The sequence below is a fragment of the Rhamphochromis longiceps genome, linkage group LG13, assembly GCF_057381845.1.
Source record: "Rhamphochromis longiceps isolate RC_006_pf linkage group LG13, R_longiceps_female_GT1.1, whole genome shotgun sequence".
Taxonomy (NCBI): Eukaryota; Metazoa; Chordata; class Actinopteri; order Cichliformes; family Cichlidae; genus Rhamphochromis; species Rhamphochromis longiceps.
In genome coordinates, this window is record NC_140569.1 from 6,258,420 (window position 1) to 6,281,398 (window position 22,979).

A 22,979-nucleotide genomic window follows, 5' to 3' on the forward strand; every position below is an offset into this window, starting at 1 on the left:
CATAATGCAACAAAAATCTGCCGTGTCAGGAACACAAGGTGAGGACTTTTGCATTTTACTGAAGGAAAGCATGTCCAGTGTCTTCAAATATTAGAATCATATCTGATATCGCTTTTGAAACGGTGCATCTGATGTGGCAATGGAAATACAGAGGTACCCATTGACTGTGATCACTCAGCAGCTGCAGCTACAAAGACGTGGGCACAGCCGCTTCTCGCTCTGAGACTGTTCAATTAGCAGAATTTGCATTTTGTACCTACGTCTAAAAGGTTTAACATCAAAACATGCTCACCATGCATTAGAAAATTTCTCAATGCTTCGGTTTTTTGTGCCAATATGCCTTCTTCTTGTCACCAAAGTAATTATGCCACTTCTTACCGTGTGCTGAGAAACACATTATCAGGTTACATAAGCACCTTAGCTATCACAGCGAGTGTAAATCCTGCGCTTTAAGAGGGGGCTTTAATTATAAAGTGGCTCTTGCTAGTATTTCTATAATAACCATCTATCAAATGACAACGTGAAAACAAACGTGACGAGGTAAGGTTCGCTCATACTGATAAACATACGGAAAATGATCAGCTGAGATACTGCTCCAACATCTTTCTAGGGCTCGCATGACCTTACATGTTTCAGCAACATCTGCTGCTTGTGATCACATTGCAAGCATCACACTAGTTTCTATAATAGGATTTGAAGACTTACAGAGCTTGTAGATTTTCTTCTACAGCATCCTCACAAACACGGATCATTATTTAGCAGCACTGATTGGATCAGCTCTCCTGCACAGTGCTTATTATCATAAAGCTGACTGGTCAAAATGTCTTGGTATTTGTCTGTTTGTACAATTATTATATTACATCAGATGCTGTTTGAATGTAGTCCTTTAAAAGGCACACCAGCACAATATTTCTCTCCAAACACAACAAACACAAGCCTCATGACAGGATTACTGTGTAAAAAAATTATATTACCATTTATGCTAGCTATAACCCATTCATTTTCTACCACTGATCTTGGTCTCTTTAGACTCCTGGGACGGTGGTCTAAGCAGCAAAGCCCAGACCTCCCTCTTCTCAGACAGCTGTTTCAGCTAAGAAACATTATCTCTCCAGCATGATCTGGGTCTGCCCTAGGGTCTCCTTGTGGTAGGGCATGCATGAAACACAGCACCATGCTTTACTTTACCAATAGTATTAAAGGGTTTCATTATTAAATCGGTATCAGACAAACAAAGCAACTGCAAAGATCATTTTTGTCAATAAACCACCTTATGGGCAAGTTGGGATATTGGAGACATAATCACATCCACCTTTTGATCAGGAGACTGGAATGCTAAAATGGCTTTGTTACGTGAGGATCAAATATAAACTTGAAGCACTTTTATAATGTTAAACACGTCAGTTTTCTAACTTATCAGAGTGCTGAGCTCAGCTCCTGCTTAAAACTGATGACACCGGCACATATTTTACATATGCTTATACACCCTCAACACAATTTCACAATAAGTGATCAATGGGGTGGAGAAATCTCCTTTTTTTTAAAGTTGTTAAAAAAATATCCAGCTGATAAGTTCACATCAGCGTGCCGCATGAAATAATTAAACTATTTACAATGAGCTGATGAGGTTATTTGTCTTTTTAATATCTGTTAATTTTGGACTTACTTGCACCAGGTGTCTGGAAACATGACTCTAAATTAATAACTTGATGTTTTAATAAGCAACAGATATCAAAGAAGTTTGGTATAAAGGTGAAGAAAGGCTTATCTTGTGTTTTTATGGCCTCAAGTGGCAAAAGTATCTGTTGTGCAGCTTTAATTAATCTACTTTTCATAGTCACAGGAGATGTAACAGAAAAAGCCTTCTTAACTTGTAAACATAATCCAAGAAGCTCCACTGGCTCCCTGTAAAATCCCTCCCCGAATTTTTTTAAAGATGTTTCTTTTCACAAGTCCTGAATGATGCCATCTGAGCACTCAGAGTGGAGGTAACCTGTGGTTCTTAGTTTCCAGCTTCCAATTTTAAAATTAAATTTGGGAAACAAAGATTATCTCTTTACCTTTAAGATTAGACTTCAAACTTGCCTTTTTAATTTAGAGCTGGATCAAGTATTGCATGTCATTAACTCTTGTCTTCTCTCCACTTTGACAGTTATTCATCATTGAAATCTATTGACTAGAAGACCTACAAACATCCCCTTCATTGTGTTTGAGGGGATTCCATAAAAGACAGCCAAAACAGCCAGTATTCAATTTCCTTTTTAAAGAAAAATCTGGATAATACATTATACATGTCCACAGTGCCTAGAGGGATTCTCAAGTTTCACAGTTCAACAGGTGACTGAACAAAAACACTAATTGCATAATTAGGGAAATCTTGAATTGACTTAGGACCTCAACAGCAGGCTCAACTGCTGTTTGCTTTGCAAGCAAAAACATTCAAGCGTTTCAGAGAACACAGAAGAGAATTTAACCTCTATAAAACAAGCACTCAGCATGTAGTTAAATACACACATCCAGCTGAGGATGTTTAAATACCAATTAAGAAAGCTGCAAACACAGATAGGTAGACATTAGGTGTTTACTGACTTACGTTAACTGATGCTAAAGCCCATTCTCTTTTCTCTTCATAGGAGCAAAGTGGTGATCTACTGTCTTTGCAGATGAAATGGTGTGGTTGCTGTCAGAACCTGTTGTGTCCATTTAATCATACTGGCTAACTAAATTAACTAACTGAAGCCCATTAACAACACCCCCCTTTTTTTTCATTTAAATTGCTTGCTGTCTGCTTCGTTTGTTCACCCCACAGTGTTTTGTTCTGACTGTCCTGGTACAGTTTTAATTCATAGATCGTCAGCATCCTGGTTTCCCTTGAATAGACACAAAATTATCTACTATGACAGGTCAATGCTTGATTTATTTTTGGAAATTCCTGTAAATTAAATCTAACAGTGGCCAAAAATGAAGAAACAAGTCATTGGAGAGGCACTTGGATGCTTAACACAGGCATGAGGTTTACTACAAACTGGAATGCCATACAGTGTCCTGTTACTAGAAACCTATCTGTTTATCGTTTTATTAATTTTGCTCTCCAGCTGAAGAAAACCTCGATTTCCTCAACTTTTTCTCTCCTTTTGGATTATAGTCATTTGCTCTCCATGAATGCACCTGGCACAGCAGGTAAAGGCAGTAATACTGTTTACCATTGTGTTTTATGCTTTAATAGTCCATAGAAATGATCGAAATCGCCGTTTCCTGTATGCTGCTGATAAGTGTCGCCTCTCTGTGTCCACAGATTTTCTTATTGGTTATTTCTAAATAAAAATATCTGCTTGGGCTTGCACACACTTATCTGTGTACGCACATTTAAAACCCATAATCAATACGGCCTTTGCTTTCTCAATATTATACAAATGTTTGCCCTTGGAGCCAGAAGAGAACGGGTCAAAATAAACTTTTAAATATGCTGCCCATTTTTCCTGGAAAAATCGAAAGAAGGTGCTAAATTCGTGAGAACTGGTTATCATGCGGGAGTTTAAGTCAATTCCAAAGGATTGAGAAAAAAGTTGCTGTTGAAGCTGTGCTTCTTCTCAAAATGTTGTTGCATATCATCTGGATGTGATGTTCGCTCCCTTGCATCGTGTGTCAGTTGTGTTTATTAATGCTGTTAAAGCCTCTACTGACTCCTTGTGCAGGTCTCTCTTGAACAACAGATTTTTAATGCTTGTGGTCTTAATATATACAAATGTATCCATCTATGGCCTTCATGGCAGTGAGCCACAGTCCCACTTTCCAGTATTTTATATTGCTGGTTTAGTATGAGGTCTCAAACTCAGTTACTCAGAGGCCAACTTTGAAAATGACAGTCACATCACGGTAGGCATGTATCTTTTTTTGGCATGTTTTCATTTAATATAAATGGATATCTCACATAGTCTGCTCATGTACAATTTTGCCCACATAAAGCCCTCAACCAGTCAACAAAAACATGCTTGCATTATTATCGGATAAGCTGTCAATCTGTATTATTCCTAATTAGATTTTGCTCTACTCTGACCTACCCAGAATCTTAAAAAGCTGCTTGTGATTTAATGCATTAGTGGTCCACTTTAGATCAATAAAATAAAAGTAAAACAACACAGACCACTTTTTTATAACACACAAGCACGTTTATGTATGAAAAACTGGAATGCATGACTGATGTGGGCATTTCTACATGTGAAATATCTGAGTAAACACTGACAGCATTGATCATGATGGGTTTATTTATTGCAAGTGAAGTTGTGGTGGGTTTTGTGTGTGTATGTGTGTGTATGTGTGTGTGTTCAAACATGGTGTGCACTTAAATTATGTGGAATTATGTGGATTGGTGCTCTTTTCACTTAATTACTGTATATCATGCTGCTTCTAGTGGAGGTGGTCTTGGTCATGAAGTCAAATCCCAAGATATTCTAAACCTTGTGTTTCAAATTATCATCAGGTACTTTTTAGAGATGATTTAAACTCCTAATCATAACTTTTTAGTTGTTTTTTTGGGGAAGTAGCATAATAACAAGGCCTTCCAGGTTTAAAGGATAGGGTTCTAATTGAAAATGAAATTGAATGAGATTCTTAGTTTCAGTTCAATTTTGTTGATATCGTAACAATTTACAAGCATCTCGAGGGGCTTTATATTGTAAAGTAGAGACCCTATAATATTAGAATTTTTAAAAAATTCTGATTTTTATTCTTTTTTCTCCAGGATAATCAATGCTTTTAATTCATGAAAATGTGAATTATATGGACGAGGTGGACTACATGCATTTTGTATGGCTGATTTGATCTTGATCCAATTCTAAATGTTTAATTTTGTTTTAATTTGCACTAAATGTTTTCTAAATAAGTCAATGTATATACAAAACGAATCCCTGTGATCTAAAAGTTCAGGCTTCATACTGCTCTAAATGCTTTGTTTCAGGGAAGTTTTCCTCCTATTCCAGGGTCTGTATGATGTTAGTCAGAGGGAATATCCCTACTACGCTTCTCAGGCACACAACCTTGCCTGTGAGCAAAGAAGCCCTACACAATCTATTGTCCAGCCAATCAGAAGAGCTGCCCTGAGGACCAGTAAAATATTAATAAGGATTATTTTGATGCAAAGACACTCTAAAAACTTCAAGAATAAAAATATTAAGGCTAATAATAAAACAGGACTACACAGTGTGTCCACATTTAAAGAGGCAACATCTCAAATCACCTTCACTTTCACTGCGTGTGTTTGAATTCGCAAGTATTCAGACTAGATTAATTGTTTTTAATAAAACAGGAAGTGAGAACAGAGACACATGAATAAACTTGAGGATAGACCAGTAAACAAATAAGTAAATAACATAAACTCAAATACTAAGGCTAAATTATAATAAAACTAAAGCTTCCAAACATGCTGAAGAAAACACGAAGGTCAAAAAGCAAAACTATAACACCAAACAAAGAATTCACCATCAGAGGTTCAAAAGCCCACAGTTGAACCTGGGATCATAACACAAAGATTTTAAACTAATAAACAAGAGAAATAAAGAACAAAGATTGGACATATGAGGGACAATATGGTGCTTTGTAGCTGTAGCTGGTTACTAATGGACATTCCAGGCTCTGATTTTGTTGGTACATGTACCTAAATATGTGAGTCAATTATGTTTTCTTTTCCAGTGGTACCTTATTAAATTGCTTGCTCTATTTATCATTCTTAGTTCACCAGTCATCGCTACAGGTCTTTGAAGTTCACTGACATGTCACTGTGGTGTCCGGTCCCATGTAGCTCTTGGTGTCTTCCTGTTTGAATGCACCTTGATGCTGTGTTCAAACTGACTGCATTAAAAGGGCCATCCTTTCAGAAAAAGAACGCACACACAGGTCAAAGGGAACAAATGTCAAACTTTATTATTACTGAAAACCCACAGTGTAAGCAAGCAACAGCAAACTAATCTTCCAGTTAAAACAGGAAATGACCAAAAGATAAATAACAGAAACTGTGACAGAAAGACTAATATTAAAGATGACTAACAAAGGTCTGTGCCTGGAATAACAGGGAAGTAAGGAAAGTCATGATAATTGAGAAACCAACATCATGCAGCAATAGCCCTTCAACCACGTATTCCTGACCGACAAGACTTTTTTACCAGAAAGTTGATTTTTTATCATTTAAATCATTATTTTAACATTTAAAGATAAAATAACTGCACAACTGATAACTGTCTAGAGCTGCTGTATTTTAGCCTCTGATAAGCCTTCACTGATCCGTTAGTCATACTGGACTTTGGTTTTCATATCTCACCTATCTCTGAAATAACACGCTTCCTCAATCAATTTTGGGGTGTCTAACTTTCAAATTTCATTTGAAATCAAAAAATAGTTTGTGGTACTGCTTAGATAAGAGTGGTTTGGACATGTGAGGACCTCTAATCTATCCAACCTTACACTGTGGAAAATTCAGAGCTAGCTTTGATATATGTCCTGTGTGCTGCGGTTAGATGGCTGTTCAGCAGGTTTTTCCCTTTAATTTTCACCTCATCGGGGAGCTTGGACAGAAAACGTCTCTTATCACCTGTTTTAATGCAACATGTGAAGTTAGACTAAAAGAGAAACTTGCCATCCAGCAGCATGAAAGTGGCACGCACACACACACACACACACCTGAATGCTCACACAGGTACTAACATAACCTCACAAAGAAACAGATACATGCATTCCCACATCCATTACACAGAGAGTCAATAAAGAAGCACACACAGGCCAGGGGGGAGGGCTGGGGAGACACAGAACTGAAACACATGCACTCATGCAGTGCACCACTGGGGGTTCGATCGCCTCTCTATGTCAAATCAGTGCATTCCTTATTAAAGGTCCTTTTCTTCTCTCCCCTCTTCTTTTCTCCATCCCCTTTTTTCCTCTCCTTTTCCCTCCTGTCTTTGCATCCTCTTCCTCCCCCCTTCCCTCTCCCTCTTTCCCTTTCCATTCCTCTCTTCCCTCCCTCCCACTCCTCTGTCAGAGAGCAGATCTGCCTGAATAATTTCTTCCCCCTGGACCAGCTCTGCTCTTTAATTCATGAGCCAGAGCGCAAGAGTGTGTGTGTATATATGTGTGTGTGTGAGAGAGAGAGAGAGAGAGACCGAGAGCGAGCGAGAGCGAGAGCGACAGTGTTTCAGTGTTTGTGCGATTGTGTCAGAGAATGTGTGTGTTTGTGTGTCAGCAAGTGAGAGAACAAAAAAGAGAGCTAGTGACAGAAAGTGTGACACCGGCTGTGTGTGTGAGCAAGTTTCTTTTTCTTTTTTCATTTGAAATTTCACAAAATGTAATTGTGGTGTTTTGTGGTTCCCGTATCTTCATTTGTGTGCATTTGCATGGTGACAGCACGTGCACCAATAGCCATGCATATGTGCATGTGGGTGTGCATGCATATGTGTGCAGTGATCTTCTTCAACCGCTGAAAGTCTATTTTTAACTTCAGGATGAAGCTGGCTCAGAGTCATTTAGGACCGACTCCTTTGAATGAATCGCTTGCTTCCATTCAACATTAAGCTCCTTCCACTTCTTCCCAGATAAATCATTTACTTCTTTGCCACTCTCAGAAATTAATCTTTTAGCTCTTTCCGAACACTTCCAAATTAATTATTTGGTTTATTTCAGTTGTTCTAAATTGAGCCATTTAGCTGATTGCAAATCTTAACTGAAACGCTCAGATCATTAACACGGAGTTCATTTCAACTCTAATCAAAATAGTTGGAGTTGAGCTGCATGCTTCTCACACAAGACGTGACTGGACTCCAGAAGAGCATCGCTCCCTTTATTTATTCCAAGTTTAAACAGTTTATGCTTGTAAATTATCCTCCATGTTGTTTTAATAAAAACAAAAGAATATTAAAAAGCAGGCATGCCTGCAAGGCTTGGACAAGCTGTGACTGGCAGCAGGTGAAATGTTCATCTGTATTCTTTTATTGGCAATAACAAGAGTCTCACTCATGGAACTGAAAGTGATTTACAGGTTTCATTTCAAGCTGCAATAAATTTGTCCTTACTGTCTGAATTTCATCTGTTAATATTTCAGAAACACAGTTTATTAAGTCCTTAACTTGTAACAATTCGCCGAGCGAACGTGACACGACTCCTAACTATAATAGTGCTGAGCTTTACTGCCAGCAATCATCTGCTGGTAGGTGGAAAATATATATATATATCTTTTTTTTGCCAAGTGGCAGATATCTAATTTTGGAATGAAAGTCTTCATTTTTTTATTTGAAGTCTAATTATCTCTGGGAGTTTGTAATCTCTGAACATTCTGCTATAATAATCTGAGTTTTTATTGTGTGACTTCTTCTCTTGATTTTTCATATTCTTTACTAAACAGTTGCTGAGTTTTAAGCATTAACTTTATAGAAAGACATTTGGTTATCTGTTAAATAGGTTTAATCTTTGAGATGATGTACAGTATTGAGTGGTAACTGATTAAAATTAATTCCACATTATTCATTCACATGTGTGAAACATTTTGTAGTATCTTTACACCCCGTTCATTTTCAGTGCATGTCAGTGTTTTTTTTATTATTTAATCCCCATAAGGTGAATTGCGTCCAACAGAGTTTGCCCTGTTGTGGGTGTTAAATTTCCATTTCTTCCAAGTCATATCTCACCCCCGTTTTGGCTAAACATTTGGTGGGAGATGAGAAAAAGGGCTAATATCTGCGCTTGTATTACTTTTAAAAATGACGGCAAAATGAAATTATTTAAATTTCACTTGAAACTGTCTTTTTTTAAGGGATTAACAAATTTTTTTAACATAGATCTTCCTGCAGTGATGGAACCAAATGCAGTCTTGAAAGCGAGTGCAAATGATTCTTGCAGGTGCCCTAAGTTTTGATGGTTATGTATGAACTTCCTGTACAGAGGCAGTGCTGAAACAAACCTTGTTACTACACCCTCTGAAGCATTATTATTATGTCATCATTCTAATAATGTATGTAATGTGTGACCAGTAAGTGGTAATGTTATCCAGAAGGATTTAAACCTCAAATGCAGAACACTGAAAAAGGTCAGTAGTTTTAATGAGCAATTCTCTGAGCAACAAGAGCGGGGAATACTTGCAGGTAAACAGTGAAACAGATTAGGTAAGTAATCTTTCTGGTAAGCTGATCATTCACAAGCTGCAGGGGACTTGGACAAGTTTCTAAATAAGCAGGTAAGTATACTTTAGGCAGGGGGCAAACACTGTTACTGCAGTTTTCCTCTCTTTCCTCAGGCTAAGGTTTCCAATATTTGAGTCCTCAGAGTAGAGATGTTACAGCAGCAAGGGCAGTGAGAGCGGGTGAGGCACACTCTCCAGGTGGGCAGACAAGTACAAGGTCCATGAGGATACAAACAAGCAGGTAAGCGCCATGCTAACGTATGCATAGGTTAAAAATCTGGCAACAGGTGGTGGTGGAAGCCAGCTTTAAACACTGGTGCGCCTGCCCTGGGTTTCCTGACACCATGCTCAGCACTGAAACAGACTGGTTAACTCACAACATTGCCTCCAGTCACATGGATAGGAGAGAGAAAGAGAAACAGACAGGCGCCACACCTGGAAGACTGTGACAGTAAGACTGTATGTGTCCCTATTTTTTTTTTATCATGTGTAATTGAGGCTAATGTAGCATTTACTTAAAGACTTACAAAGACATCAAATTAAGTTTGAGGATAAAGTTTAAACTTCTAAAGTTAAACCTTTTCTTGAGATATTTCTCAGGCGGTGGAGTTCAAGCTCAGCTCCAAAACCTAAACACTATCATTTTCATTTTGTGAGCACTTTAAAAGACTTCTTATCTGATTTTTTTTCTGTTTTTTACTGATAATGTGCTACGGTTTAAAGCCATGAACACTACTCTGTCTAATCCTTTGACTTTCCCCACCAATGTTCTCACTCATTCATTCATGTTTCCAGTTATCAGGCAGTAAACCCCCACCTTCCAATCTTCCCTGAAACGACTGAGTGCGGTTCAATTCAATATTTATTGTCCCCTGAGATGAATATGGTTTGCAGATGGAGTTAACAATAAAATAATGAAATAGGAATACACAATAAAAAGGCACAGAAGGAATGCAATAAAATGTAGGAATGAGTAAAATCACAAAAACAACCAACAGTTTTATGCCACACAGGCAAGCATGAGATGATAAAACCCTGCAGGGAGTCAATAGCCGAAATGCTGAAAACCTAAAATCGGTTATCAGTGCTGCTGGTGCTTCTGCTAAAATGAATTGGTGGTAGCACTTATGACTGACAGTAATAGGTTTACAAACAACTTTATCCAATTGTGAGAAGAAGCCTGCGTATTTTTCCTGCAGTGAGTGAATAATGGGACAGCTAGTTAGAGAAAAATCCTGCTGAAAATAGTTTAACATGTTTTAAAAATAGCTACTGGTAAATATCTCAAATGTTTCGAGCCCATCTTCTTGTTTGGTGTTCTGTTTTTCCATAAATCACTCCAGATATTTCCAGTGTAGCTACACTGATATTGAAACTTAAAAGCACTACAATTGCAGTCCCACATTCTTCAGTTATCTGAAACATCAACAGTAAGCTAAACATCCTGTTTTGGTGTCAGTCCCTTGGGATTAGCGAGCAAAGCGCTCCTTTCTAGACTCTTCATTTTGCACCGACTTTCAACTCTCACACGGCGAGACAGAAATCCACCACGAGAGCAGGAATACACAGCAATCTCTCCACCGACAGTAGCCTCAAGGGACCTGAGTACAATGCATGCAGCAGACGAGTTGTGTTATCAGTAAAAGGATACGATTCTCCCCTTTTCCCAGATAAAAAAAAGCACCGTCTCTCGCTATCACTCTTGCTACTGCTATTGGTTATTACCTGAACACAGAGCATAAAGCTAAATACAACAAGTTCACATCTGTTCTCTTGGGACTGTCAGAATTGTAAGAAACCATCTTCTGAAGTAAATGTAGACAAGGCAGGTTGAGGGGAATGTGCATTACACCAAAAAGAAAAAAAAGAGAGGAACTTTAGCACTGAATAAGTCCTGGGTTGCGGGGAGCACCGCGGGATGATGGGATCTCAGCAGTGTGCAGAGAAAAAAGCCCTGAGGTGATGGGTGGTCAAGGTCTTTATGCAGCAGAACACTTTTCCCCTAATCTACACTTTTCCCCAATCTACAGTGGAGTTACATGTTTTTGCTTTTGGAGCAGGAGGTTGCCTGGGTGGGCCTGGCTGGAGATTATCGTTCCTGCCCTTTTCTTCGCCCCTGGTGTCGTGCAGCACCTTGATGGGGAGCAGCTGACAGCCGATGACCTGCTCAGCAAGTTAGCGGTACAGACAAGGTGCTGCAGTTTGTCCTTGGAAGCAGGAGGAGGCTGAGGCAGACTGAATGCCAGGATGCTTTTGATTATTGCCTCAGAAAAATGAGACGGTTACAGGTTGCGCAGTGTCAAGTTTTCTCGGCTACCATGGGAAGAAGATCGACTGTTGTGCTTTCTTAATTAGGCCGGAGATGTTTTCTTTCCATCTGCAGGCATCTCTGGATTCAAGTGCATTCGAGTGTGTGCTTCAGTGTGTGTGTGCTTCAGTGTGTGTGTGTGTGTGTGTGTGTGTGTGTGTGTGTGCGCTTCAGTGTGTGTGTGTGTGTGTGTGTGTGTGTGTGTGTGTGTGTGTGTGTGTGTGCTTCAGTGTGTGTGTGTGTGTGTGTGCGTGTGCGTGTGCGCGTGACATAATGCCCTCTGCAGAGAGGATCGATGTTTGTATGAATATGAAGAGCGAGGTTATAGGGAAAATGCTCTTCTAGCAGATATAGTGATTTATTATACTCCACTCAGAGAGACAAAGACGTTCAGAGAGAAAGAAAAAAGGAGGAGCAAGAGAAAGAAACACACAGGGAAAGTTTGCTTGAGGCAATATTACCAGCCTCTGTTGTCTTAAAATCTAGCCTTCAGCCATGCAGTCAGCAGTAGTGTCAATATAGGTTATTGTATGCACACACTCGCGCACACATAGACACACACATATTTGCAAGGTGGAAAAGCGCCATGCATGATAAGTGTGTTAGAAATAAAAAGTCTCCGCATTGCATGGAATAAAATAAAGTTGCAGCAGAGCATGCGAGCAGAGAGAAATGTCTGGTAACACATGGCTTTATAACACATTTTCAGCCAAGGATGCTGTTACTAGAGTTAATTCATTGTCTCACTCTGGGACTCATTAAAGTGCACAACTAGTACTGCCATTATAAGAGCACCCAAACTGAGTAAATGTTGTCCCTTACCCTTGAAAACCAGGACTCATTAAAAGACATGAGCGCAAATGAGAGCCCAAAAGGAGCAGGCATGTGTGACCCATTTTGGCTCTTGTCTGTGCCTCGGTTTCTTGTGCGACACATACACACATTTGCACACACACACGTTCTGAACAGTGAAGTGGCCGATGAACCGAGGCATGATGTGGATGAAGGCCACACATTTCAAATGTGCCAAACCAAATCACATTAGTAACTTAAGTGAAATCTAATTAAATCAAGTTAAATCAGCAGCTGAAGCGGTAAAACCCCTGCTGGTTAGTTCTCCACCTCGCAGCGATGACAAAGGGGTGCTTTTCTTTCTTTTCTTCTACAAATGCACCCAACTGTAGCTTTGTTCCTGCTCTTTCTCTTCTTTTTGTGCTTCCTATAATTTTCCTCACAGCAAACCACAGAGGGTTTGCAGATAGGGGCTGATCCATTACTCAGCCAGTAAAAGTCATACCAAAGTTGAAATTAATTGACTAGTGGTCTAATCAAACGGTGAAAAAAAAGAGTAAAATGCTAATAAAACAGTCTTATTTTCAGTGGCCAGATGGTGGCTCTCTAATAACCTTTTTTATCTACCGCCTATGATAGAAACACACATCTCCTTTCTGCTGATTTCTCAGTACCCGTGTAATCAAATACTCCAAAGTCATTCAACCAAACTCCAATTTAGGCATGTGGTCCTTCTCAAGTCTCCTGAGTTGAGCCACTTCTTGATCTTTTGGTTGCTGTTTGAGGCTGCAACATTAATCTGTCAAAAGAAACTGTAAAGTAAGTACTCTCTCATAGTGGCCTCATTATATCACCTCACCTTGCAGGCAGCATTTCAAATAATTTTGAAGATGTTTTTGTAATAACTAAATACTTGTAACACTGCAGATCTGTTTTCCTCATTATCCAGTTAGTTTTCCAAAACACAGAAAGTCCGTGCCCTCAAATAATTCTGGGCTCTCTAACAATATATGTCTGAATTTTGTTTACACTTGACCGTTAAATGAGTGAGGTCCTCTTTTCTTAATGTACAACTTCTTGAAGCGTCTTGCTTCAGCTGACATATATTGCAATACTGACACCAGATGGTTAAATCTTATAACTGCAATCAAATGGCTTCAAACCCGGTATCATAGTCTGCAGTATATGCACACTGAAACTTGTGAGTAGGAGCCAGATGCAGACACTCAGGTCCTGAGCCTGTTCTTGTTTCTGATGGTGAGACACGGCTGAAATGAACTGCATAAGACGAGACACAGGAAGTGAAACCAAAGGTAAAGCATGAGTAACAGTAAACTCACAAAATAAAGCAGGAGGTGAAAAGAAAACATACTGGGAAAATAAAGACTTAATACAAATTGATACAAAAGAAATGACACGAGGACCAGTGTTGGTCAAGTTACTTGAAAAAAGTAATCAGTAACTAATTACTGATTACTTCCCCAAAAAAGTAATCCCGTTACTTTACTGATTACATATTTTAAAAAGTAATTAATTACTTAGTTACTTTTTAAAAACACGATTTACAACCTGAATAGGTGATAAAGCAATAGATCTTTTAGCCCAATTTTACTTTTTCTGCATAATCCATCATACAAAATGTAATCAAATGGAAAAGTCTCTTTTTAAAACTTGTTTTATTAGTTTTAATCTTTTAACTTTATGCATCAACCAAAAATTTAATTATATGCAACATTCTCTGACTGGAAGAAATTTGTTTAACATTTAAACTTATTTTCTGCACATTCCAGCACATAAAATATACATTTTTGTGTGTTTACACTCACTCTTTCAAATAGATGCAAGTAAAACACAGCAGAAAATAAATAACATCAAAGACTCAGCGGTCCTGTTGCTCTATTTTCACCTGTAAAGCAGGAGTGGGGTAGGCGGAGGTTTACCCTGGTGCAGGTGTGCCGCAGCGGTCAGTTGAAGAATCCGCGAGTTTCTCTGTGAGTTTCCCATTACGTGGTAGCGCACTCCCGGTGCTTGCTTGGAAGTTTAGGGGTGGGGGGGGGTTTCGCTGTAAAAAGAAGTTTTCTTCCCACGCACAACGTACACTAATGCTTTTGTCACTTTTTATGGAATCAAACTCAAAGTAAGGTCAGTACTTCCAAGCTTTAAATGCTGCACGCTCATACTCTCTCCTGCACTCTATATATGATCCACTGTTGATCTGCACACAGCTGTTGTCACGAACGGCGCACTCGCTTACATCACTGTCATGAGACATTCTCGCAAAAAAAATCATGGTTTTAGTAACGCAGTAACGCAGCGTTCCTACGGGAAAGTAACGGTAATCTAATTACCGTTTTTGTAATAGTAATCCCTTACTTTACTCATTACCTGAAAAAAGCAATCAGATTACAGTAACCATCTCTGCTGAGGACAAGCAACTAGTTTGTGAACACTCTGGGAACTTTGCTCTGGATGGTTCACCCCAGGTATTTAAACTCTACCTTCACTGCATCTGCTCTCTGCAGCTTCACTGTTACACCTGTCTTCCTGTCATCCACACACATCTTTTACAGACTTTCATTCCTCTTCTCTCCAAAGCATACCTCCCCCTCTCCAGACTCTTCAGCCTGCTACCTTATATCACTATAGATCACAGTGTTGTCTGCAAACATTGCAGTCCATGGACACTCGTGCCTGACCGCAACTGTAAACCTGTCCATCATCACTGCAAACAAGAATGGGCTCAGAGCTGATCCCTAAATTAATCCTACCCGCACCTTAAATACATCTTACCATCTCACCATGTCTTCATACATGTCCTGCACCACCACTGTAAGAAGAAGAAGAAGAAGAGGAAGAAGAGCCTTATGTTTGACACCCCTGAACTAGACGTGTTTTGCAATTTCCTTAGGGATTACATAATTTCCTTAGGGATTAATAAAGTATTCTGAGTCTGATTTTTCTACAGACTACAGTACCCATCCTGCCTCTCGGGGTGCGTGTTGACGTCACAGAACATCAACAACTCACATGTGGCCTAGAAGGCGCTGTTGCGGTGCTAGCAACAAGCGGGTAATGTGGAGCTGACTCCCCTGCAAAATCACCATATTAATAAAGATATTGAACAGCTTCACGCATTTTGAGAGAGCTGTACCTGAGCCGGCATGCCTCCGAAGAAACCCGCCCAGCCCGGGGGAAATAAAAAAACTCAGGAGAAGAAAAAGGAAAAGATTATTGAGGTAAAAGTTACACGAGTTAGCGTGTCGTTGATTAACCCTAGCTGATAAGCTAGCATACGGCTAACCCAGGCTATCGCAAGTGCTGACAGGTGAATCGTAAAGTTGTTCTGGCCTCTGGGCAGTTGTCAGTGCCTTCTAATTGTTCGGTCCATATTTCCATAGTTAGTAGTATTCTACTAAAGGCCCCTTCGGGTATAGTTAAACCTAAAGCTAGCTGACTCTCGACGAAGGCATGCAGCTAACCGATAAAGCTAAGCTGCTATCAGGGCCGTCCCGCCGCATGAGCAAGTGTCCACAGTTATTGCTTTAAGGTTAATATCCCCTGTTGAAGACGCATGTAAGAATTACAAACATTATGTTAAAGCTTATGTAGTGTTTTATGAGGTTTTATTCATGGTTTTAAACACAAACGGGCACGAAGGCGCAGAGTGAAAGGCCTGTTTTCTGACCGGCCTCAGGACTGCTCAGGAAACACATTTCAGTCTGTTTCAGTGATGTAAACGGGCTAGAAATGAGTAATTTCAAGCTCAATTTGTGTGTATTTAGTTTTTTACTGAAACAACACTTAATGTTATCAGCGTCTTCCGGTCGCTTACATGTTTTCTGTTGTGGTTAAGTTTAGCAGCGGGAATTTCAAGTAAATTTTGAAAGGGGCGCAGTTTGTGCTCGAAGTTTTTAACATGCAACTTCATAATTCAGTTTCCTTAACACCAGACAAGCAACTCTTGCTTTCAGTTGCAAAGTTTTTAATTTTACAACAGAAAATGGTGTTGAGCCAGGCTGTAGGTGTGACTTTTGTTGTTGGTAAAATAACTATTTAAACACATAGATGAGCCACATATTGCACTCTTGGTTCAATACCACCTGTTAAAATCAAAGCCTACTGTTATGGTGGATGATAAATTGGGCCTGTGGGTTTTTAATAAAGAATGAACGTGAACTAAATAAAGATGAAACTTGGGATGAGTGCTGCAGGCAAGGTAGTGCCTAAATAAAACATTTAGACAGAGCGATACAGTGCCGCAGAAGGCCAACCATAGCCTTCAGTTCTAATCGCTGTGAAAATTACCCTGAGTAATGATGTTTAGTGAGCTAATTTTTTATCATAGCTGTATGTCAGATTTTGAACAAGTGTGTCAGTATTTGTTGAATTAGACATGCATTTATGATCTGTTCCTTGTCGATAGTCTAACTTTTCACAGACTTGGTCTGCTGAGACAAATTTTGGTTTCTCTGAAATCCCTGACCACTGGCCTCATGTTGCTGTTAGTCAAACGAAAGAGAACAGATGCATCAGCATTATTTTAAAGGATCTATGCAATAAAAGCAAACTTGGAGGTTATGCTTTGCATAATGAGCCTAACAAGACTGAACCAAGACTACAATCTCGGTTTTGGTTGTGTGATAATTTTTGCTGTGATATGTGCAAAAGAAAATCAATTCACTCATTCTTTAAGCGATCTTAAAACTTTAGAGTTTTCACCTGACTAGCACACTTCAACTAGGTATGGATGGAAAAGTGAACCATGGCCTGATATTGCAGATGTGTCAAGTGGATTTCACTGTACTCCTTGTTGTTGTGATGTAACACTCACTCAGGCTTTGTGTTTGGAATTGTATTATAAAAGTGACAATTAATAAAGATTTGTTTGGGCTCTTGTGTTTGTTTGTTTGTTTTTTGTAGGATAAGACATTTGGCTTAAAGAACAAAAAAGGGGCCAAGCAGCAGAAGTACATCAAGAATGTTACTCAGCAAGTCAAATATGGACAACAAAGTGCCAGACAGGTTGGCGAACTGTTCTTGCCTTCTGTATTTCTTTCTGCCTTCATCCTTGTGTATCTTCTTAATCCTTAAGCCAAACATTCTTCTCTTACTTTTGCTCACTCTACTTGCTGTCTTCCTTAAATCTTTTGTAAGTAAGATAATCTTTAAATGTGGCTGAATTTGTCGTGTTTAGATTGCCCAGGCTGAGGCAGAAAAGACCACCAAGAAGAATGATAAGAAGAAAGAGCTGGATGAACTCAATGAGCTTTTTAAACCCGTAGTTGTTGCTCAGAAAGTCAGCAAAGGTAACACACAGCATGTGACACACAGGAGATGAATCATTTGATGTGTTAAATTTGATAAGAAAAGATGATTGATCTTTTTTCTCTCTTTATTTCCTGCAGGTGTTGATCCAAAATCAGTGTTGTGTGCGTTCTTTAAGCAGGGTCAGTGTACTAAAGGAGACAAGTGCAAGTTCAGCCATGATCTATCCATGGAGAGGAAATGTGAAAAGAGAAGCGTCTATGTAGACGAAAGAGATGAAGACCTGGAGAAAGGTTGGTAGACATCACAGTTAACCTGTACATATTGAAAGGGGGGTTATTGCTGCATGATATCAACATCTGCATCATGATTTCTCTTAGCAAATCTGTTTATCATTTTATATTATTCAGATAAATTAAGAAGACAACCATCTGCTAAATATGTAAACAGCTTGATTTGATATTTAGTTATGATTACATGGGTCTTAAGCCTACTTTATGGCAGCTTTGTTTATTTTTCCTGAATAAAATAGTCAATATTTTCCCCTGTAATGCAAATAAACCTCATTCTGAGTTTATTTCAACTACTGATATCTGGACTTAAAATTCAATGATGAACACTTCATTAAATTAACCAGGCCTTTGCCTTATCTCCTTTATTGACTTTACCTGGACGGGTGGTCCATCATGCCTACCATGTTTGTTTGTTTTTCCTTTGAAAATTAACTGAAAGTTCTGCTACGTCTTACTATCTTAGAGCCCCATCCTTGTACAAAAAAGGCCAATGTGAGCTATTTTTATGAGCTACAGGAGAGGGTGTTGGGCATTTTAGTGATTTGAATTCATACCCCATGCTGAAAGACTGTGATGTGCTGCTTTCAGACACTATGGAGAACTGGGATGAGAAGAAACTAGAGGAAGTCGTCAACAAAAAACACGGAGAAGCTGAGAAGAAGAAAGCCAAAACACAAATCGTAAGTCTGTTAATTAGTGAATGAAGACAAGGAGCTAGATATTTGCTGGTCGTCTGTGTTTTCATCAGGTGGTTTAATGAGAGTGTGGGAAACGGACTTGTTTGTGTGGTAAGGTGAAATGCAGGGAGTTCAGGATGTTTGCTGGATAAAGAAGAAGCAGAGAAAACCAAATCTAGGGAAAAAAATGTGCTTTTTTCCTCTCAGTTTGTTCCCAAGAGTCTTTTGGCTCTAAACAAAATTCCTCAAAGACAGTCCATCTAACAGTTCAGTCAACTAATACCAATAATAATACACGATTTTGTCTGCTTTACTGTTGCTAACTCACACTTGTTTGTCTGCAGGTGTGTAAGTACTTCTTGGAGGCCATAGAAAACAATAAGTACGGCTGGTTCTGGGTGTGTCCCGCAGGGGGCGACAATTGTATGTACCGGCATGCTCTGCCTCCCGGTTTTGTACTGAAAAAAGACAAGAAGAAGGAGGAGACAGAGGAAGAGATCTCGTTGGAGGAACTTATAGAGAGTGAGGTAAGGATAACTACAACAGCGTGCTTTAGGGAACCTTTGAGGTGAGTAACAGCAGCACAGAGTTCAACTATTGAATGAGATGGACTGGAAGGTGTAAAAGTGAGGCTGCTGTCTTGGGTATTGCTGATATGCAAACCGTTTTTACCATAGACAACTTTGCACTTTTCTCCTTTAACTTCAAAAGGCTGGCTCAGCCTGGTGTGGAGGTTCACGTACCAAACCAAACAGAAGCTGTGAAACCTTTATGTGGGTGCTGAATGATTAAATGCCTCAACTAATGCTCCAAGTAGGCAGGTCAATAGGAGAGCGGTAGTCCCAGGGTCCACTGGTCAGTTGTTGCTCGATATGGTCCCATTAGACCAAATTGTCATTGGTTATACAATTACTAGTGTTACTTACAATATAAGAAACAAATCGTCTGGGATTGAGCCATTGTATTTTTTGCAGCTAGAGGAACAGACTGGAACCACTTTGATCCAGACTGATTGACACCATGTTGAAGAAGTCACTGCATTTTGTTAAAACTTTATAGCAGTTTCTGTTGAAATCATGTTGGACAGTTTAACTATTAAAAAAATGCCATCTGAAACAGAAAGCTAAGTTGTCTGTGTTTAGAGCTTCTGCAAACATTCACGTCTCCAGCTTAAAGCTTTACGTGTGAATGTTATCACTACTGGTGTTTCTGTAATGGCACACACATCACAACCAATAGCAGCAGCCTCACCTAGTCCAAGCTGAGTGCAAACATGTATCTGAATCGGTTATGATTTCTTAAGAAAAGTACGTTTCAAATAGTTTAGTCCAGACAGATGAGATTACGTATCATTGCAGACATCTAGACATTTAGTGACAGCAGTGCTAATAAATGTGAGCAAACTATGTGACCTCTGCAGGGTAGTGGAACGATGTTTAAACATGAATACAAAACTGCTTAATATAAATTGGTGTCGCGGTCAGTGCTGCTGTTTTGGATTATTTTTGAATGTGTTACTTAGGATGTTTGCTAACAATTCAACATATGTAATTATGAAAGTAAACTATTTCTACTCAGTATTGAAAAACAGCAAAACTTGCTGTTAAGAGAGGACATAAGCTAAGACTGAGATATTATAATTGAATGCTAAGAAATGTCTCTGTCTTCAGATGTTGTGGCCTCATGCTGTTACCTCAAATTAATTAATTTAAGTGCGGAAACTGAGATTTCTTTCTTTGTCTCTCTCCAGCGTGCAGCTCTGGGTCCAAATGTCACTCGGATAACTCTGGAGACTTTCCTGGCTTGGAAGAAAAGGAAAAGGCAGGAGAAGGTTGGACACATTCAAACATTGTAGTAACATCAGGTTGTCAGAGCCAAGTCCCCACTTTTTCCCTGATATTATTAAAGACTTGATTCCTCGGGGGGTTTTCAATGACTGAAATCATTAAAGCTTTTTCAAATATTTTTGTCAAGATATACTTGATGCTTTTGTTTTATCAGGTGGACAAAGCAAGGGAGGAAATGGAGAAGAAGAAGGCTGACTTTAAGGCTGGCAAATCTCTGGTGGTGAGTGCAGTGGTTGTGAAATTTCACCTTGGCAGCGGTGCCGAAGCAAAAATGTCCAAACGCAATTTGTATTATTATCTGTATTAATTATCTGCAGGTGAGCGGCCGTGAGGTGTTCGAATTCCGCCCAGAGCTGGTTGATGATGACGATGATGAAGCTGACGACACTAGATATGCCGACGAAGAAGAAGAGGAGGAGGAAGAGGTAATTGTGAAATTTCCAGCAATTGCATAATGCAATAAACTCACAGATTTGGTTGGAGGCAGTTTGAAAGAAGCTCTGTGTTTTAGAATAGACAAAAACCTCCCACAGTCTTGTTTTTCTGTAGTCTGTCTGTGAGTTTATATTGATTTCAGCTCTGTGGCTCTCACACTTGAAATGAGATGTCCCCGCACAATAACCTGTGTTTGGTGTCTAATATAGTTTGCGTTGTTGGTATGAAATATAAATGTTTTGATGTTGGCATGCAGTGTGTTGGTGTTACCACTTCAAGCGATTTATTTTAGTTTCTCTGTGAGGTCAGTGTAGTCAGGCAGATATGTTAAGGTACTGATTTATACTGGAGAACAAGCATTCAAATATGAAGCCAGTATTTCAGTATTTTATAGCTGGTGAAAAAAGACTTATAGGTGAATAAATATTAATATTACTGATAGTATTAATGATAGTTGAACCTTCTTACCAGTGATTGGTTGAGCCATGCACATCTGTCCCACATATCGAGACAATGTCAGTGTTTTCTTTAGTTAAATCCACACATGCAAGTCTCCCAAAATTCCCTTTTTGACAGTTGTCTTATTGTTGCTTTTCCAATGTAGTCACAATGGTTTATGCTTCCTAGCTAGACTAGTATTCAGATATTTTCTAATTTTATGGAAAAGGAAAAATGTATACATCAAAGATAAGAATTTTAATATTACTTTTTTTTCTTGCAATTTTATTTGGACACTAGAGTTTTTTAAAATTCACATTTCCAGCCCTTCCACGTTTTTTCTTTTCTTTCTTTCTTCTTTTAAATTTCAGATTGATACTACAGACATCCAGGACATAGACTTATCTCGCTTTGTTCCACAAGAGGTCGACAACACAGGTATTACTGTAGCATCCATGGACCGGTTCACCTCTAGGAATAAGACAGAGACGACGGAATCAGACGACGGTGAGAGAAAAAACACACTGGTCAAAGTTTATCCCTTTTTTGTAAGAGAACAAACACAGTACTTCTGAGTACTTATGATGAACAAACGTCAGCTGTGTGAGTAGCATTTTTTTCCCCTCCTGCTTGCAGAGGAACAGCTGAACGGAGCTTGTGGTGGCGCCGAGGCCAACGGGCTTTCAGAGGAAGAGGGCGGAGGGGAGGATGGAGGAGGGGAGGATGAAGAGGAAGAGGAAGTACCGGTAGATGAAAACCTGTTCACGGGAGAAGATCTGGAGGAGCTCGATGAAGAACTCAACACACTGGCGCTGGAAGACTGATGAGGAGGGAGCAGGAGGTAGAAGTCAGATGGACTAAGTGGCAAAGGGATGGACTGATGGATGCATGGAGCTAAACATCAAAGAGACCAGACGTTTGAATGATTTTAAGTTTCAGAGACTCCAGTAATAAAGCCTGATTATATCTTGACATCACTGCCTGTCTCTGCCCTCTGTTTTCACCGTACATCATTCTGTCCTCTGGGTGTCCAAATTTCCACGGCAGGGCCAACTCCACGCATCTCTGCTGAGGAGAACTTTGCTGTGGTTGCACACTTTTTGTTGCTTTACAAACTTGATGGCTTACACTGACATTTGGTAAATTAGGCTTCAAGTGTTTCTCTACTTGATCAGTAAAATATTGAATATATTGATTTAAGGGAAGTGTATCAGATTTAAAATTAAAGAGCTATACCTGTTAGACTGTATTATTAAACCAGACTTCAGTGGCGAAGAAGTTATACAAGTGGAAGGTGAACACAACTCACCTGCTCTCATGCCAAAAAGCTTTAGTTAGGAGATGCACTTTTGTGATTAAAGTAGATTCAAGATTTCAAGATTGTTTTCCCTTCAACAGATCCACTATTTCATTTAGCTGAGGTCACAGCTCTGCTGAAAAAATCTCTTATTTTTAGTAAAAAAAATGTTTGAAGGAAAGGTCCAAACTGAGCTTCTTAAATGTCAGCTCCCTGATCTGAGACCAGATTTGTTCCCAGTGCCAGCCTGGTATTGTAAATAATGTTCTCATGAGTTGCCTAAAAATAAAATAAAATTACTGTACATCCAGTGTCCGTCTCTTTTTGGATGCCATTGCTAAATAGCTTGATGCTGTCCCTTTTCTGTTTAACACCCATATTTCAGTGATTGTTGTCTGCTCCCCTCCTGTTGTGTACCATAAAATAAAAGCAGTGTATTTTCAGTGATTCAGGGTCAGCTTTACCTTTTT

At 39.3% G+C, this 22,979-nt stretch overlaps 1 protein-coding gene across 1 annotated transcript; it reads left to right on the plus strand.

The window, feature by feature from the left end:
- Positions 1 to 15,283: 15,283 nt before the first annotated feature.
- zc3h15 (zinc finger CCCH-type containing 15) lies at positions 15,284 to 22,813 on the plus strand. Its single transcript, XM_085427839.1, has 11 exons — positions 15,284 to 15,493; positions 17,178 to 17,279; positions 17,452 to 17,563; positions 17,663 to 17,815; positions 18,404 to 18,495; positions 18,837 to 19,019; positions 20,243 to 20,323; positions 20,494 to 20,559; positions 20,657 to 20,764; positions 21,584 to 21,719; positions 21,849 to 22,813. The coding sequence occupies exons 1-11, from the start codon at positions 15,419 to 15,421 to the stop codon at positions 22,034 to 22,036; spliced, it is 1,296 nt and encodes a 431-aa protein (XP_085283965.1). The 5' UTR covers positions 15,284 to 15,418; the 3' UTR covers positions 22,037 to 22,813.
- Positions 22,814 to 22,979: the final 166 nt, after the last annotated feature.